The sequence below is a fragment of the Elephantulus edwardii genome, unplaced genomic scaffold (assembly GCF_000299155.1).
Source record: "Elephantulus edwardii isolate Elephantulus edwardi_28Jun2011 unplaced genomic scaffold, EleEdw1.0 scaffold00005, whole genome shotgun sequence".
Lineage (NCBI taxonomy): Eukaryota > Metazoa > Chordata > Mammalia > Macroscelidea > Macroscelididae > Elephantulus > Elephantulus edwardii.
In genome coordinates, this window is record NW_006399755.1 from 14,853,406 (window position 1) to 14,873,700 (window position 20,295).

General features: G+C 39.4%; 1 protein-coding gene across 1 annotated transcript in view; it reads left to right on the forward strand.

The window, feature by feature from the left end:
* Positions 1 to 3,354: 3,354 nt before the first annotated feature.
* The window catches only part of PRKAA2 (protein kinase, AMP-activated, alpha 2 catalytic subunit), a 110,586-nt gene continuing 93,645 nt past the window's right edge, over positions 3,355 to 20,295 (forward strand). Inside the window, exon 1 of the mRNA XM_006879727.1 lies at positions 3,355 to 3,531. Coding sequence (XP_006879789.1) covers positions 3,438 to 3,531 — 94 coding nt within the window. The 5' untranslated portion in view covers positions 3,355 to 3,437. The remainder of the gene's footprint in view (positions 3,532 to 20,295) is intronic.

The following is a 20,295-nucleotide window of genomic DNA, read 5'->3' on the forward strand; positions in this document are numbered from 1 at the left end:
GTCTCCCTTTTTACCCTGTTGGAGAAGTTTTTGGATGTGCATAGGGATTTGAGTCTTAGAAGATCCCATTCATCTACGTTATCTTCTCCTGGTTGTAGGTTAGAGCCAAAGATTATTGAGTCACTGAGATTGAGATCTTCGGGAACAGCAGCTGCAGCACATTTCAGCAGCTCGCCTGACTGAATATTATCCTGCTACCAACCTGAATTTCATACAGCCTTTTGGCTTGCCTAATAAACCTCATGACAGTGAATATAGTTCTGTGTGCTCTGTGAGTTACTGCATTGGCTTTCGAGCCCAGCAGAGTAGTAAAATTGATATTGGGATTAGCAAAGAGGTGAGGGTGCGTGAGGGATCTGCCTGACCTCATGGGAATTGGTTTTGTGTTGTGGATGATGATGATGATGATGTTGATGGGGGGAATGCCCCTCCTGATGGAGTTAGTTGGTAAAGGTCAGATACAGCTGTCCCCATATGGCCCTTGCTCCTCTTACACAAACAACAGGGTAGCGATGCAAACCCACCCAGTGGTTACTTAGGAGAAGCACCTAGTAACCTGCTTCTGTAAAGATTATAGTGAAGAAAACCCTATAGGTGCAGTTGTACTCTGTTACACGGGTCACTATGAAGTAAAAAAATCAATTGGACAGTCCCTAACAATAACAGGATAGAAGACATAGTTTATCTTCTCACTTGAAAGAAAACTGACAGTGATCCTTAAACAAATGGAAGTTCAGCATCAAAATGACTATGTTCTCCAAATTGCTAGCTTGGTACAAAGATTCTTAAAGGACACTTCTTGTCAGCCTGAAAGATGATGCAAAGAATGAACAAAAATGGGCCCTCTTCAAAAGCTATGATAACTCTAATTTATATACTGTGATCACAACTCATCAGATTATCTTGCATATAAACAAGAATGAATGTATACATGTCATTTCTGTACTACATTGGCATAATTAAAATTTTCTTATACAGATTCTTTCTGATCAGTACATTTTCCTTCTTTATGTATTAGCAGTGTGCTAAGAGACTGTATGTGAGTTTATCTTTCAATATGATTTTTCCTCGTCATTGTTTGACTTTGCTATGTAGCTGGGCAAAAATATGCAAATGAAGCATGTTAGCCTATCCACAAGGGGATAGTGTAAACAATCCCCAGGGGCTAGTCTCACCAAGGTAGCAATGAGAAAAGACGAATTAAGCATTTCCCTGCCACTGGCAAAGAAACCTCACTACCAGAAAAAGAGCAGCCATAGAAACGTGATGTAAGATGGAGCTACCTTGGGACTGCTCTATAACTGGAACCAGAGCTAAGGGTCTTTGGGAAGTTTGTTGGACAACTGGGGGTTGCGGCTATAATTCACAGGACTGAGAACTTTGTAACACTGGCTAAGACTGAGGAGGGAAGGAAGCCAATACCAGCAGGACTGAGAACTTTGTAATATTGGCCGAAAGCTGTGAGGCTCAAGGCTGAGGTGTGTGCAAGCACATTTGGGGAGCCATCTTGACTATTCTGCTTCTAACCCAGATAACCTTTTGACTTCCCCAGCATTGTTCTGTGTGGTCTGTGAGCTATTGCTTTGGATTTTGAACCCAGCTAAGCAGTAAGATTGGTGTGAGATGAGTAGAAAGAGGTATGGAAGTGTGGAAGACATGTCTGACATCATGGAAATTGGTTTTGTGTTATTTATGCTATTGATGGGGACAGTTCCCCTTTGTGAAGTCAGTAAAGACATGGCCATCCCTAGGTGGCCCTTGCTCTTTTTTATACTCTACGTTTGAGGAATGTGACCTTAAACTCAATTCAGACTCATGGAAACTCCTTAAGTCCCAGAATAAAACATAAGGTTCTCCTAGAAGTAATCTTTACTGAAGCAGATTGTTAGGTACCCTGTGGTGGTGCTATTAAGTAGCACCTTTTTGCATCATTCAGACACCAAAGTATTCAACGAATCTTTAATAATTTGGTCCTAAAAAAGTAAATAATCTTGTTAAGTACTGAAAGGTATGGCAACATTTAAAAAAAGAAATTTTATTACCAAAATTTGTTAGATTTTAACACTCTGCCTGGATGTTTAGTTTTCTCATGCCATTTTCCTTTTACTTCCATTTTTATTATATTTGTTATTGTTGTTGATTGCTGTTGAGTCGAGGACGACTCATAGCAACCCTATGAACCTTTAAAAAAATGTCTATCATTTTATTGCCCAAACTGTTCACAATTTTTTTTGTGTGTGTCTCTTAGGTATTTTATTTTCCATTCTTACTGCTCATTTCCTTTTCACTTCTTTCATCCTTCTTCCCTTGTATAGCTATGCTACACATATTACTTCTGTACTGCTACATAGTCACATAGGGAGCTCTGGTGACTTAGTGATACGGAGCTGCAGCTGCGCTGCGGACCCAAAGTCAGTAGTTCAAATCCAGCAGCCTATTTACGGAAGTAGGATAGGCAATCTCGTCCAATGCAATTTACTGCCTCTGAAATCCCCCTGGAGGAGGGTCAGTTATGACTTAGTTCTGACTTGATGGCACACAACAACATATAAGCATGTGCTAAAATGCAGTCTAGCAAACACTGACTTCAATCTACTGAAATATATTGCAAATCAGTTAAAATTGAGAGCCCTGTAAAAGAGGGTTAATTTTTATCTACGAGGTGAAAGAGCTGAGAATTATAAAACATGCAGAGAACAATTAAAGAGAACCGTGAAGTGGGCTCTCTGTATTCTACTAATCTACCAAAAACACCCAGTTTATGTCCTGAGAAACTTCTCATTTGTTGGCTCTCAGAATGCCCTTTGATCAAGGTCTTTCCTGCCACTCTCCCTTGACTTTCCTCACACCCACACTGCTGTTATTATTCTTTTAAACACTCCTTCCTTTCTACTTTCACCTCTTTCCGTTTGGTAAGATTCACCCCAAATCACCATTCGCTCATCCTCATAATACTGTCCCTCTCAGCTCTGACCCACTCTCTCCCGCAGGTCCCCCCACTCCTGGGCCGCGTCCCTTTTCTTCCTCGCTGCGCTTGACTGCTGGCGAGCCTTTTTCGGATTTCTCACACCTGGCTGGAAACCCCTCCTTCCAATCCTTCTCGGGGGTCGCCTTTGCAACCCCGGGGCCTGGGCCACCGCCTGGGGCTCCGCGCGCACCGCCTCTCCCTTGCGGGGCGCAGCCCGCCTCCCCGAACGCCCGGTCTGCTGTGCGCGTGCTCGCGTTTCCCACCTTGTCCGCGCCCCTCCTCCGCGCCGCCTCCCGGGACCCGTGCCCGCACCGGGCGCCGCCGCCTGCGCCCTTTGGCGGCTCTGGACTCGGCGCCCGCCCCCGCCCCCCGCGGGTCCCGCTGCACTGTGGGTAGGCGGTGGCGGTGGTGGCGGCGGCGGCGTGCGCGCTGAGCAGCAGCCGGCGGTGCCAGATTGTGTGCACCGAAGATGGCTGAGAAGCAGAAGCACGACGGGCGGGTGAAGATCGGCCACTACGTGCTCGGGGACACGCTGGGCGTCGGCACCTTTGGCAAAGTGAAGAGTTGAGTATGCGCTCGTGGCCACCCCAGGGGCTGCCGAGGCGCTGGAGGTCGCGCCGAGCTGCGAGAACCGCGGGAGCCGCCGGAGCTCCGGGGCCGCGGTGGACGGGCTGGCGTGAGGGCGCAGGGCCTGGCGGCAGGTGGAGCAGCCCTGGGTGCACAGAGCAAAGTGACTCAGGGAAGGAAGGGGCAGGGTGGAGAGCGGCGAGCCTGCAGGCTACGGGAGAGTTGTCCCAGGTCCCGCGCAGATTTCACTTGCCAGCGGGGGTCGGGACAGTTCAGCTCTGTCTTCACTGGACTTCAGTTTACTCACTTGTCAAATGAGAAATTGGGTTAAATCTGGAAGGTGTCTTCAGATTCTGTCACAGTGTGTATAGGCGCTGGGGAATAATACACATTACTGATTACTGAGTTTCTTTTTTGATAGGCGTGTATTCATGTAATTGTTAGTTTCAACTTGCTGACTATCTCCTTACCGCAAAAGGTGAGAAAACTGGGATTCCCTAGAGACTTAATAATATTTCCAAGGTCACACAAATTGGCAGAAGCTGGCAGAAGTCTAAGATGTCCTCCAACTCTGGCATGCCTGGGAGTTCCCTGTCATCCCCAGATTTTCTAATGCTGAGCCTCACTTGGTAGGGCTGCTGGTATAAGGGATGCTTCTGGGGTCAAGTCTTTCTGCTGAGTATGCAAAATGCTGGATTAGGTCAGGAGTTAATTAGAACTGGTCAGATTGGTTGGTGTGTATAAAGAAAGACTTCTGGAGTAGGGGGCAAGAATAAGAGTTCTTGACATTGAACTTTTTGAGAATCTGGCCTTAGAGGGTCAGATCTGCTAAGTCATAGACAGCGAAGGTTCACTTTTTGTTGATGAGATTCCATTCTGGGACTTCTTTTAGAGCTTTTGTGTTTTAGTGTTTACTTCTTGCTGGTTAAGTATTGAATATTCTCCCCTCCCTCTCCCCCCTGTTAATACGAAGTCATTTGGAATTTGCTCAACCTGTCCTCTCTCCAGAACTATAACCAGTTTATGAAAAGTATTTTCTGATTGTTAAATGGTTGACTTTTGTTTCTTAGGTAGAAATGTTAGGTAGGTAGGTATCCTGGAGATTTTAATTTGAGGTTGTATTTTGTTCCCATGTAAAATCATGTTTTAACTTCAAGTCCAGACAGTTGAAGAGGTGGAAGAGACCCATTGTTCTTGAATTCCTGTGGTAAGGATCAGCTTCTGTTTATGAATGCCTGTTCATTTGTTCAGAAAGCATTTACTGAGCACCTGTAATATGCCAAGCACTGTTCTAGACAGCTAGGAACAATTGTTCTAGACAATGGGGTATACGGCAAGGAACAAATTGAGAAGGCAAGCAATAATTGAAATGTGTATGTAAAATAGTATGTTAAGTTCATCATTAACTCTCGTGGCTGTTAAGTCTGAACCAACTCATAGCTGACCCTTTGGTGCGGGGTTTACAGAGGCTGTAAATTGCATTGGAGGAAATTGTCTGTCTTTCTCCAGAGGAGCAGCTTGTGGATTGGAACTGCCGGAGAGATGCAGAACTTCCACCTTTGGATTAGCAAGTGCAGCTCTCGGTGGACTCTGCCACCAGAGATCCCTTATGTGTGTTATTGTTGTGTACTTTTGACTCAGAACCGATTCATAGCTGATGCTCCAGCGAGTTTTCAGAGGCAGTAAATGACAAGGGAGAGGACTGCCCATTTTTCTTCCACAGAGAAGCAGGTGGATTTGAATGGTGGATTCATACCACGTACTTTTGGATCAGCAGTGCAATACCTTATCACTAAGCCACTAGGGCGACCTCCATTATGTTTGGCTCATCATACATGCTGTTGAGACAAATGAGACAAGGAAAGGAGAATGAGGGATTTTGAGGAATGTGTGGTTTTCCATAACGTGGTCAGGAAAGGCCTCACAGACAAAGTAGTATTTGTGTAAAAACCTCTGAAGTGCTTTGATGGCTGTAAAATCCTGGATAATTTTTAAAAAAAATTTTATTTTATATTGGTTTGCTTATAAAATTTGTATCCATTATGTTTCACCCTATCCTTCATTCGCTGGATTATTTTTTTGAAAGACCTCTTGAATAGATAGGAGAATATATTTAGAACGAGTATAGGAAGATCCTGGGGTTGGATCAATGCCTTTAATGTCATTAAATACCATTACTGAGAACTGCTGTGTTATGACATCTTTCTGCTTAGTCACACAGTGAATTAACAACCTGGATGTGCATGATCTCAAAGTTATATAACTTATCCTTTGTCCTTGTATGTTAAAATTTTTGACTTTCAATTTCTCTACCATAAGCTTAGTGTAGAATAGAACACCTCTCAGATCAGCCAGCCCATTGTCAAAGGTGATTTAAATTGCTTTTGTAGAAACTTTTTTTCCCCTTAAGCTACTGCCAGGCGCTGGCTCCTTAAAGTTCCAACAGAAGGAATTTTGACTTAGGAGAAATCCTTTTCTGGTGAACCCCTATCCAGTGAATAAACAATAAGAAGCAGGTTTCCTAACAGTGGTAAAGCCTCTCCAAAATTATACTGTGGTTTCCCCTCCAAGATTGAAATCGTTACAATCGTTTAATAAAAATCAGAGAAATTGCTACAGTTTTTCAAGACAGGTCAAGCAAAAGCACAAGCATTTTAAAAATTAACCTTACTTAGGTATAATTTACATGTTATAAAATTGGCCCTCTTTATGCATACAAATGGGTGATTTTCAGTAATATAATCTAGTAGCAAAACCATTATTACAAATCAGTTGTAGACTAGTTCTATTCCTGCAGTAAGATCTCTCATATTTATTTAAGGTAATTCTCATTTTCACCTCAGCCTCAGAAAACTAGCCATCTGGTTTTGGTCCGTATAAATTGGATTTTTCTGGACATTTTTTGTAAATGGGGTAATTCAACCTGGAGGTTATTTTGTGTTTGGTGTCTTTAATTTAGATAATGTTTTTGAGGTATTCATGTGTGATATAGCATGTCTCAGTACTTTATTCCTTTTATTGTTTAATATTATTCTATCGAATGGATGTGCCATGGATGAATTAACTATATGTTTATGAGTTCATAAACATTAGTTATTTTCAGTTACTATAAATTATGCCACTATGAACATTTACATGAAAATTTTATACTTACATATGTTTTCCTTTATCTGGGGTAGATAACTGGGTTTAACCTTTTGAGAAGACACCAAAATTTACTACAGTGGTTACATGTCCTTTTTTTGTTGTTATTGTTTTACTTTGCTTTTTTTAATTAATTTTAATGAAAATTTACAGAGACTTTGGATTTCCATTCATTCATTGTTGCACTTTACTCCTCCCCCACTCCCCCGCCTGCCCCAGTACACTCACATGCCCTTTTATAATGCTCTCGATAGTGTTAGGGAGCTCTAGTGACTTCTTATTGTTGTTCGGTTCTGTCAAGTACAACTTATGGTGACTCTGTAAACAATGTATCTGAACCTTGCCCTATCCTGCACCAACCTCACAATTTCTGACATTACACGAGCCCATTGCTGTAGTCACTGTGTCACTCTGTCTGGTTGAGGGTCTTGCTCCTTATGTGGACCTTCTACCTTTCCAAGCATGATTTCTCTCTTCAAGGAATAGCCTCTTCTAGCATCATGCCCAACATATGTGAGATGAAGCTCTATTACCTTTGCCTCCCAGCATGGCTTAGTGGTAAGGAATTGCGCTGCCAGTACAAAAGTATGTAGTTCAAATCCACCAGCTGTCAGAGAAAGATGGGCAGTCTTCTGTGCAATTAACTTCCTTCCACTGGAGGGTCAGCTATGGGTCGGTTCTAACTTGATGGTAAACAACAAAAACCAAAAGTGTTGGTATGTTTGAGTCCTTTGTTGTATGTATGAAGATTTCTCTCATGTAGGTTCTGTTTTAACAGCTGAATGCTATTTTAAATCATTATTTTTAATTTAATTTAAAAATCAAATTGGAAAAAGTGCAGTTGGAGTGCTCCTTGGAGGCAAGGATGGTAACACTTTGTCTCACATGTTTTGGACATTTTGTGAGGAGAGCCACTTCCTTGGAAAGAGATATGCTTGAAAAGGTGTCTGCAGCAGTGAACTCAAGTGTGTCAGAGATGATGAGGATGGCACAGGATACAACAGGGTTCAGATCTGTTCCTAGAGTTGTTGTACTCGACTCGAAGGCAGCTAGCAGCTTCGACAATGAAAAAGGTTGATTTTACTTGGATCTACAATCAACATCCATTACCATGAAATCAAGAAATAAAAAATATGTGTTGCACTGGGCATATCTACTGTCAAGGACTTCTTTAAAGTGCTAAAAAGCAATCATACCAGTTTAAAGACTAAGATGTACCCAGCCATGATATTTTCAGTTGCTTCTTATGCATGTGAAAGTTCAGGAGTGAATAAGGCAGACCAAAGAAGAGTTGATGCCTTTGGACTGTGGTGAAGAGTATTTTGAATATCCCATAGAATGCCAAAAGAACAAACCAACTTATCTTAGAGGAAGTGCAAGCAGAGTGCTCCTTAGAGATAAGCATAGTGAAACGTCATTGCATATGTAGTCAGAGGCCAGTTCTTGAGAAGAAATATACTGGGAAAGATAAGAGGTCAGTGAAAGAAAGGAAGATCCTCAAGGAGGTGGATTGGCACAGGGACTCCAATAAGGACTTGAACATGGTAGAGATTGTGAGGATGGCACAGGATAGGACAAGTTTTAGTCTTTTCCTGAGTCTCTGTGAGATTTCCTTGACTTGAAGGCTTCATACTATAGCTTGTACTTTTCTAGTGGTTGAACTTTCCAGGAAGACTGGACATTATTCTGTTCTGTAACATCTCAAAGGCTGCTAACAGCAACAACTACTTATAATGTGAGAGGATTACCATTTATCCACATCTTCTCCAAGATTGTCAAGCAACTAAAAAGCAAACTAGTTGCCTTTGAGTTGCTTTTGACTCTTGGCAACCTTTATATTTGTCTGCCTATTTTAGTCATTCTAGTAGGTGTAAAGTGGTATCTCCTGACTTTAATTTGCATTTTCCTTATGACTAATGATATTGAGTATCTTTTCATGTATTTTTAAAACTATACTGTCTGGTGAAATGTCAATTTATATATATATTCTTTTTTTGTAAGGGGGAGGTTGTTTGTCTTATAAATTGAGTTGCTATAAATTAGATTGCTGTTGCTGTTAAGTGCTGTTGAGTCGTAGATGACTCATAGTGACCCTATGAATGAAAGACCTGAACAATTGTATAACTTTCATCATTTCTCCAAGTTCATAGAGTTTCCAGAGGCAAGCTATTTCGGAAGTGGATGCCACTCCGCTTCCACGCTTATTTTAATTGGGGAGCTCCACCAAACACTGTCCGTCTTTGGTAACCATTATTTCATCTGTATTAGGTATTAGGTAGGTTTTGCAAATATTTACCCCCAGTCTGTTGCCTTTCTTTTCATTTTCTTATGTGTTGATATATAAAAGTTAGAATTTTTTATCAAGTCTTGCTTATAATCATCTTCCTTTTGTGAAAAGTGCTTTGAGTTTTATATGTAGGAAATCTTTGCTGAGCTCATGGTCCCTCAGAGATTTCTTTATACATATATTTTTGTCTTAGTCCTTAAAGTTAAGTCTTAGTCCATTTTGAGTTTCTGTGTGTATAGGGGTAGGTGGGTGTGTGTATGGTATGAAGTGACTTTTTTAGGTTCCTACTTTTTACATTTGGCTATCTAGTTGCCTCAGCATTTTTAAATAAAAGCACTTGTACTTTCGTTACAAATTTAGACATAATACATTTATGTCTACTCATTAATATCTACTTAAAAACATATAAGTAGATCGCCTAATTTTACATGGCAATAAATACAAGAAATGGAAGAATAAGAAATAGTTTTCTATACTTTCACTTTTCTCCTCTTAAGTGTTGGGCGAAGTATAGATTTCGGAAATAAAATTTTATTGATTTGTTATTTTTGCACCCTAAATAAGCAGAGTATTGAAAACAGCATAGTTTTCACTTACTAGCACTAAATGACAGCTGCTGAGTAAATGGCTTTCTTTCTCTCTTACAGTAACTAGTATGTTGGAACTGCCGCCTTTTCAGTTAGCAGAGTAATACTTAACACACAGCACCACCAGACCTCCAATTAATAGTGCTAATAACAAGTCCTTTTAAATAAAAGTATATGGTGGCCTTTCTATTTGTTGATAAGTAATTAAGCCTTCTTTTAAAGTTTCTAAATGAACTTTCTCCTTCGTTCATCTATTGTTAGGTTACTAGAGGAGTATCTGTGGAAATAATCTAGGTGGGCCTACAAGATTTGAAGAAAATTGTTTTGTTTGTTGTTTTTTATTTAAAAACATTCTATTGATCGTTTAGACTCAGTCTTCTCAGAGGTGTGTAGAACTGCTGTTTGTTGTTGTTGTTGTTAGGTGTCCTCGAGTTGACCACAGTTCATAACAACCCTAAGAGTATCTGATCTGAACCTTCCTTTTCTAAGTGTCCTTCTTGAAATCTCCGTTATGCTCAAGCCCTTTTTGGTTGTCACTTTGCCAACCCATCTGTTTATAGTTTCTTCATCTCTTTCACTGACTCTTTGGTGCTATGCCCAAAGTGCGTAAGACGAAGTTTCACTGTTCTTGCCTGTTTTGGGGTGTGTGTGTGTGTGTGTGTGTGTGTTTAAAAAACAAGAAGTTTATTTAAACAAGATGCTTGACTTGAAGGGAACACTATCTAGAATCCGTTTCTAAAAATACTTAACAAATTTGTGTGTCTTCCTTGTGCAGGGGCCATGCTTATCTTCTCTGTATTGTTCTAATTTTAGTATATGTGCTGCCAAAGCGAGCACCGTTCTTGCTTCTTAAAGAGCATCTTGGTTGCATCTCTTTTAAGACTGGATTTTCCTTTTAGCTTCCCATTGTCTATTCAGTACACTTCACTAGCATTACAATTCAAAAGTTTAAATTATCTGTATTCATTGTCCAACTTTCAGATGCTTAAGAAGCAATTGAAAATACCATATTTTGAATCAGGTGCACCTTAGTTTTTAAACTGACATCCTTGCTTTTTAGCACTTTAGAGAAGTCCTTGACTGCAGGTTTCCTCAGTGCAATACATCTTTTGATTTCTTGACTGCTGCTACTGTGGATGTTGATGGTAGATGCAAGTAAAATGAAATAGTTGACAACTTCTAACTTTTCTCTGACTACCGACTGTTCAATGTGTTCATATCTGAAGATAAAAAAACACAAAAATTCTCCCTACTGGACAAGTAGGTGATATCTAGATAGATAGTTAGATAGATAGATAGATAGATAGATAGATAGATAGATAGATAGAGAAAAGATTAAAATTGTCAGTGAATTAATTTTGTTTGGCTCCACAGTCAACACCATTGATTGTGAAATCAGGAATAGTCAAGGATCTTTCCAAATGATTGAGGAGCAACGATGTCATTTGTGGATTAAGGTGCACCTGATTCAGGCCATGGTCTTTTCTCTTGTTATGCTACTGAAAGTGAATAAAGATAACAGAAGAAGCAATTGATGCCTTTGAATGTTGGTGAAGAGTACCAAATATCCCATGACTGCCAGAAGAATAGTATGTCTTGGAGAAAGTACAGCCACAGTGTTTTTTGGGAGGCAAAGATGACAAAACTTTGCCTTACATACTTTGAGCATATTGTTAAGAGAGGCTATTCCTTGAAGATGGACATTATGCTTGGAAAAGTGGATAGAATGAAAGAGAGGATGGCCTTTAACCAGATAGACTGACACAATAACTGTTGCAATTGGCAGTTTGTCAGACATGAAGATGGTACAGGATAAGACAGGGTTCAGGTCTGTTGTTCTATAAGTTAGTTATAAATTGTACTCAACTCAAAGGCATCTAACAACAACAACCATGATGTTGCCTCTTGGTCCAGTGGTAAGATTTTTTTCTCTCTTTATACTGAAATGTAACCAATGTTGAAAACCTTTAATCTTTGTTCTTGAAAAGGTGTTTCAAGTCTTCTTCATTTTTTGTAAGCAAAGCTATATCATCCATGTAACACAAGTTGTTGATGAGTCTTCCTCCAATTCAGTTCTCAATCCTTGTTCTCCATTTATATACTTGTTGTGGACTGTTGAGTCAGAACCAACCCATAGCTGACCTTCCAGTGGGTTTTCAGAGACACTTAATTAATTGCATGAGAAGAGATTACCCATCCTTCTCCCGTGGAGCTGCTGGTGAATTTGAACTTCACGCTTTTGAGATTGCACTGCAGCTTCTTGCCAGTAAGCCTCCACAGCTTCCCTATTTATATAATACAGCTTCTCAAAGGATTTGCTGAACACACAGATTGAATAGACAGAAAAATGACACAATCCTGCTGCACCCCTTTCCTGATTTTAAGCCATGCAATATATTCCCTTGTTCTGTTTGGGCTTTGTTTTGATTATGTATTCTGGTTATCTATAATTTGTTATGATCTATACAAGCATCTGCATTTGCATGATCAATAAAACACAAGTAAACATCTTTCTAGTATTCTCTTGATATCAGCTTGGTTTCCCTTGTTCCATGGCCTCTTCTGAACCCGGCTTTAATATTTTGAAATTCTCTGTCAGTGTACTGCTCAGCCATTTAAAAATAATTTTTAGTAAGATTTTACTTGCATGTGATATTAATGATATTGTTTGATAATTTCCACTCTATTGGATCACCTCTTTTTGGAATGGGAACACATATGGATCTCTTCCAGCTGAATGTTCAGGTACCCGTCTTTCAAATGTATTGGCATAGACTGAACACATCTAGGGCTGTGTCTTTTTGTTAAAACACCTCAGCTGATGTTCCATCAATTTCCAGGGTCGTATTTTTTGCCTATGCTTTCAGTGCAGCTTGAACAACTTCTTTCAGTCTGTTGGTTCCTGAGCATATGCCACTTCCTTAAATGGTTCAGTGTCAATCGATTCATTCACAGCACAGCAACATTGTGTATTCAATCCATCTTTTGATGTGTCCTACATAATTCAATATTTTGCCCATAGAATCTTTCCATATTGCAACTTCAGACTGAGATTTCTCAGTTCTTTCAGCTTAACAAATGCTGAGCATATGCTTTCCTTTTAATTTTCTTACTCTAGCTCTTTGTACATTTTGGTATGATACTTTACTTTGTCTTCTTGAGCTGTCCTTTGAAATCTTCTGTTCAGCTTTCCTCAGCATTCTTTCTCATTATTTTGGCTTGTTGTGGTGATTTTCAAGAAGTTATATTAGTCTTTTACACTTAATTTCTTGTTTACTTTTGAAATTACAAAAAGGATACGCAAGTGGAGAAACTAAGATTTATTTTTTTTTTTAATGAGCACTCCTTTTTTTTTTTTTTAATATAGACATCAGTTTGTAAATTGTAAGTCAAATTTCAGAGAGTGAACTTTGGTGGCATAATGTATTGTGATGGGCTTCTATCCAAAAGGTCAGTGATTTAAATTGGCCAGCTGTCATATAGTCCAGCATCTTGAATGATTTGTTCTGCACAGAGATTGAACAGGTATGGAGAAAGGATCCAGCCCTGATGCTAACCATAGCTGTTTTGTCTAGGTAAAGGTTTTAAATGAGCACAATTAAATGTTATGGGATTCCCATTCTTCTTAATGTTAGTCATAATTTATTATGATTTACGCAATCAAATGTTTTTGCATAGTCAGTAAAACACAACTAGACATACTGGTGACATTTTCTTCTTTTAGCCAAAATCCATCTGACATTAGCAGTGATATCCCTTATACCACAGTTTCTTCTAAATCCAGTCTAAATTTCTTACAGTTCCCTACTGATGCCTTGTTCTAGCCATCTTTGAGTGTTCTGTAAGATTTTACTTGCATGAGATATAAATGATACTCTTTGGTAATTTCCACATTCCGTTGGGTCACCTATTTTTTGAGACTGGAAAGAAATGTGGATCTCTTTCAGTCATTTGGCCTGGCAGCAGTCCATCAAGTTTCTTGGCATAGCATAGCTTGTTGAGTACATCTAGGGCTGCATCTATTTGTTGAAACGTGTCTGTTGGTGTCACATCAATTTCTGGGGTCATATTTCCTTGCTAGTGCCTTTAGTGAAGCTGGAACTTCTTTCTTGATCACCATTAGTTTTTGATCATATGCTGCTTGCTAAAAATGGTTCTATATCCGTCAGTTTGGCACCGTGACTCAGTATATTCTTTTCATCTTCTTTTGATGCTTTCTGGATCATTCAGGATTTTACCAATGCCTTCCTTCAATACTGCAACTCAAGATTTAAGAGTTTGTTTTTCAGTTGTTTCATCTTGAGAAATACTGAGCAAGTTACTCCCCCCCCTTTTTTTTTTCTAGCTCTAGCTCTTTGCACATTTCTTCATAGGGTTTTGTTTTATCTTCTTGGATTTCCTTTTATTATGTTACATAGTTGTTGTTATGTGCCATTGGTTGCCTGCGACTGATAGTGACCCTAAGTACAGTATCTCTGCCCTTTCCTGGGCCAGTCTCATTGTCTCCAAAACACCTACTCCGTTACTCTACTTACTGTGCCAACCCATCTCATGTCTTCTTTCCTGCACCATCTCTCCATTTGTCCAAGCATGATGACCTTCTTTAGAGACTAGTGCCTCCAAGGTGAGGGAAATTGAAAGAATCTCTTCTGGAAAACGATGTTTTCAAATTTTGTAAATAAACTAGTATAATAATTAAAAAAAAGAAAAAAATTAGAATTTAAAGTGTATCTATTTTAAATAGTGATAAAGCCTTCCATATACCAGGGACCCAGTAAACAGTAATTTTTTTTCCCCCTCCACACAGGGTTCTGGACTACATTCCCTCTGTTTTTATTTATTGAGATTTTAATGGAAGTTTATAGAGAACTTGGACTGTAGGAATCCCTGAAACTGTTGTCCTTTTAAATTCTGTAAACTTTCACCTGAAACTATTCCTTTCTAACTAAATAGCAGGCTGGTTTAAAAAAAAAAGTAAGGGGATTATGAGACCAAATGGACATGTTACACTAAAGCCTCCTTGAAGTGTATGGGGCAGTATGACCAAGTTAGTGAGAAAGAAGTAGAACAGAAGTAATAAGATTGTATGTAGATGAGGTTATAGATGGACATAAATGACATTGTTGTATGTAGCTGAGAATGCAGTCAATGTCACTGAAAGTTATGTGTTAGAACTGCTGAATGTAAGTATTTTTTCCATTATTCTTTCACCAAAATATAGTGAAGTATTGTAAAAAAAATCTTTATCCTAAAATAAATATGTTGTTGTTATTGATTGCCTTCGTGGAACACGACTCATAGCAACCCTGTGAACAAAAGGCTTAAAGCCCCTCTACAACTATCAACATTTATTAAACTTAATAGAGTTTCTGGAAACATGTTATTTAGGAAGGGGATGCCTCTCCTGCTTCCAATCAATCAATAGTTTTTAGATAATTAGGTTAATAATGAGGCTGGTAAAAAAGCAAAAGAGGGAAACTGGAGTGAGCAAAAGAGATGGGAAGGAAGTGGGTCACAGAGGGAAGGGAATAAAGCCCCTAAGAGTAAGAAAGCTAGGAGGCTTTGAAGGGGGAGAGGGCATGGGCTCCAGCTCTTTTTTTTAAAAAAAAATTATTTCAATTGTGATTTTAATGAACTTTTACAGAAAAGTTGGATTTGTTGTTGCACATTTCCCCCCTCTCCTTCTCTTCCTCTTCCCTCAGTTCACTTTATTTTTAAAAAAATACTTATTCTTTGTTGCACAATATCCTCCCTCCCTCCTTTCCCCTCCCCCTCCCCAGTCCTCTTTGCAATGTACCTGTTATTCTAGACTGTTGTCTTACATATAATGCTTAATCATAGATATCTTTTAAACAGTTCTCTCCCTCATCTATTCCAATGCATTATCTATCCACTCTGTTCCTATTCTCCACCGCCCCCCCCCCCCATGTCAGTCCTTCTTCATAACAGTGGTGTTATGCAGTATTTTTCCTTTGGAGACTGAGACATTTAATTCAGGATAGTGTCCTTCAAGGTTACTAATGTTTAATATTGTATGAGTTCATTATTTTTCAGTGCTATATGGTATTCCACTGTGTGAATATACTACAGTTTTTCTATCTAGTTACTTATTTGTTGATCAGCACTTCTGTTGTTTCCATCTCTTTGTTACTGTAACTAACATAGCAGCAAACCTCAGTGTGCATGCATCTGTATGGATGCTGGTTCTGGTTTCTTTAGGGTGTATTCCCAGGAATGCAATTGTTGGGTCAAATGGTATTTCTATTTCTAACTTTTTGAGAAAGTGCCAAACCACCTTCCAAAGTAATTGAACCATTTTACACTCCCACCAGCAGTGAATAAGGGTTCTAATCTTTCCACAACTTCTGCAGCATTTGCTGTTTGCTGCTCTGTTGAACTTTGCTGCTGTTGCTGGGGTGAGATCTCATAGTTGTTTTGATTTGTTCTGATAGCTAGGGATTTTGAATATTTCTTCATGTGTTTATTTACTTTCTTATTGTCTTCTTTGATGGAGTCTCAGTTCCTATCCTGTGCCCATCTTGTGATTGGTTTGTTTACCTTTTTCTTGTTGAGGTGCTGGAGTATTTTATAAAGTTGAGATATGAGTCCCTTATCAGATGTGTCATTACCAAATATTTTTTCCAGTCTACGGCTTTCCTTTTTACTCTGTTGGGGAAGGTTTTTTGATGTGTATAGGGATTCTATTCTTAGATCCATCCATTTTGTTCTCTCCTGGTTATAGGTCAGAGGTGAAGTTTTTAATGATTAACTTGTGTTACATTGTTTTTGTTGTTGAGCAGCTGGTGGATTTAAACCATCCATTTCTGTGTTTAAGTTTTAAGTAGTTATATTGCCATCCCAATGGCACATGGTTTGCATTCATCTGATGCTCTTCATGAGAAAGGATAGTCTCCTCCCATGAAATTTATTGCCTCTGAAAACCTGCTGGAGGGTCATCTATGAATTGGTTCCAGTTCTATTGTACATAAGAATGATCACCTTTGGGATGACAGTGCAACTCCTTATCACTGGACCTGAGGACCCTGCTTAATTATTGTTGTTATGTGTCATTGAGTCACCGTAGCGACCCACATACCTAATCCCATTACTGCAGTTACTCTGTCAATCCATCTCTTCCAGAGTCTTCCTCTCTTGCATTGTCCCTCTACCCTTCCAAGTATGATGTCCTTCTCTGAGGACGGCCATATGCCCAAAGTATGTGAGAAGGAGTTTATGTTCAATACTCTTCTCCAGGACCACAATTCAAAGGTGTCAGTTCTTCTTCTGTCATGCTTAGTCATTGTCCAGCTCTCTGATGCACAGCAAGTAATTGCAAGGCCCATGGCCTAGATCAGGCATACCTTAGTCTCTAGATTGACATCATTGCTCATTAGCACTTGGGAGAAGTCTCTGACTGCAGATTTCCCCAGTACAATCTGTATTTTGATTTCCTGACTGCTGGTGCCAAGAGTGTTGTTAGTGGAGCTGAGCAAGCTGAAATTGTTAACAACCTCAATCTCTTCTCCATCTATTGTGGTGTTGCAAATTTGTCCCAGTGTTGAGAATCTTTGTCTTCTTGATGTTGAACTTCAGTCTGTGTTGAAGACTACAGTCATTGACCTTCTGCAGCAAATGCTTCAGGTCCTCCTCTCTCTCAGTAAGCAAAATTGTGTCATCTGTGTAACACAGGTGCTTGTATTAAAATATAATATCTTTTCTTCCCAGAAGTATGGAAAATAAATACAATTAATATGAATGGGAAAAGAATAAAATTATACCAAATGTTCATATAAATGATTAGTTGAACTGGTTCTACATTTGACACTGGAAATTATAAACAAATATTATAATAATTTTAAAATGATGCTGCATTTCTTCTCATACTAGATTATCAGTATTTGGGTAAAAATAATCAATGCGGCTTCTCAGTTAGGTAAATGAATGATATCCTGTTTAGATTGTTTAATTTTTCTATACTGATTTATTATTTATAGGGAGCTCTAGTAGCATAATCTGTATGGAGTTACACTGCCAACCTAACGGCGACGCTTCTCTGATGTTGAAGTTCTAAACCTTGCATGTGATTTAAAGCCTCAGAAACCCCCTGAAGCATCAGCTTGTGTAGATGCCAGCTCAAGGCAGAGAGCCTGAACCTGAGTATTTCCTATATGGTTTTGACATAGGTAATCTTCCCAATAATTTCAGAATGGGTTTGCTTATTTTGTGTAATTAATTATTTGACTTTCAGAAAGGTATTCTCTAATAGGAAACAATGTTATAAATAGTGGATTAAGTCCACAAGGTAAGATGGTATATAGTATAGAGAACAATAGGGTAGGGAGACCTGATAGGGAAACTTTTCTCCGTCCTAAACTAGCTGTATGGCCTTAAGCCTCCATCAGTTGATCATAAAATACTCTGTATTTCATTATGTCATGATGAGAATTACATGGAAAAAATCTAGGTGAAAGGTACTCTATAGAGTTATCCCTTTCTTCTTCTTGTTATTTGCTGGTGACTCATAGCAACCCTATGTACAACAGCTCTGGACTCTGCTCTGTCTTTAGCCAAACTTACAGTTTCTGACACACCCACTTCCATTACTCCAGTCACTAAATCAGTCCATTTCATCCAGGGTCTTCCTCTCCTGCGCTGTCCCTCCACCCTCCCAAGCGTGATGCCCCTCTCCAATGACTGGTCCCTTCTTGCAACATGCGCAGAATATGTCAGGTGGAGCTTCAGAATCTTTGCCTCCAAGGAACAGCCTGGTTTCACTCTTTACAGGACGAACCTGTTTGTTCTCCTAGCAGTCCATTGTATATAAAATACTCTTATACCTTATGCACTAAGAAAAAAAAATTTCCCTCTCTCTTCGTTACAGTGTACACAGTAGTTTAGATTTCACACAGATTGTTCAGTGACATTGGTTACATGCTTAACAGGCTTTGACTGTCTTAATTCTGTTCTGGTTGTTGTGTTTCTTATATGCTCTAGGTACCTAGGCCCTGTTATGTACTTGAACCCAACCAAAACAAGCTGAACTATATGAGAATAATTTGTCATCTGGTTGTGAGATTAGCAATTAGAAATTTATTTGATGGAGAAAAAGGTAGAGTTCACTCTTTCCTGTCTTGTTTTCATTCTTTTGTGAAATTGAGTATATATATAAACATTTCTCTAGCCAGTTTATCTAACACAGTTTTTATATAGTGCCTGTAGTGCAGATGCATAAATAGGAGATGGTGGCCTAGTGGTAAGGAGCTGCACTGCAATCCAGAAGGCATGAGTTAGAAACCATCATCAGGAAAAATATGGACAGTCTCTTTCCATATTATTTCCTCTGAAAGCCTGCTGGAGTATCATCTATTGGTTGGGTCCAACTCAACAGTACACAACAACAATATTTATCTTTCTTTCTCTATATATCTATATCTGGGTTGTTATGTGCTGTTGAGTCTACTATGACTCAGAGGCCCTATGAACAGTGGCTCTAAACTGTCTATCCTGAGCCAATCTCACTGACTCTGAACACACCTGCCCCCATTTCCCCAGTTACTGTTTCACTCAATATCATCTGGGGTCTTCCTCTCCTGCACTGTCTCTCTACCCTTCCAAGCAGTAGTCCTTCTCCAAGCACTTTATGGCAACATGCCCGAAGTGTGAGAGACAGAGCTTCAAAAGCTCTGCAGGCCAGACCTGATTGTTCTCTTGGCAATCCAAGGTGGCGTGCGTGTGTGTGTGTGTACACACACACACACACACACACACACACACACACACACATCTATCTATCTATCTATCTATATTTGCTGGTCTCCAGTTTGGGAAGATGTGTGGATCAATCAGATATTACAAAGGTGCGTTTTTCTTGAGGCTTGTTTGTGGACCATTCACTATTGGGTGTGAGCTAATTGGATTTGGCCTCCTATTGAAAAAGTAACTTGGGCCCTCAGGCTTGCAGTCTTCTCTCCTGGTTTTGTTTTCAATCAACTGGTCTTCTAAGTAATATAGCACTGGTCTGTCAATTTGCAGTATAGAGAATGTGATGCTTAAACATTGTGACACTGATGTGTCAAATGCATTAATGGTTGCCCATGGTGGACAGTGTTTGGTGGAGCTCCCAGATTAAAACAGCTTGAAAGCAGGAGTGGCATCCACTTCTGAAATAGCTTGCCTCTGGAAACTCTATGAACTTAGAGAAAAGATGATAGGTATACCATAGAGTTCAGGTCTTTCACTCATAGGGTCGCTATGAGTCATGTATGACTCGACGACACTTAACAACAACAACTCTATCTATCTATCTATCTATCTATCTATCTATCTATCTATCATCTATCTATCTCCTATCAAGAAGGATGAACAATCTCCTCCAGTGCTATCAATAGCCTCAGAAACTCATGGAGTCTAAGTTGGTTCAGACTCCACAACAATGAGATATGCACATATGCACATACATATGTATGCATATATATATATATATGTATGTGTGTGTAGATATATTTTTTTTTTCAGAACTTCTGGTGATTATCATAGAAACTGTTGAGAAAAGAGGCGAAACCAGGGAGAGAGGAGAGCATGAGTAGTAGACGGCAATTTGAATGTATAGCTCATTTTTATGTAGATTCTGCCTATAAAGTTAATTTTTTAAAGTATAGAATATGTAGAATCTGAGCACAGAATCCTTTCTATCATACTCGCCAAAGTATTAACTTACCTTGTGGTTCAACTTACTGCTGTTG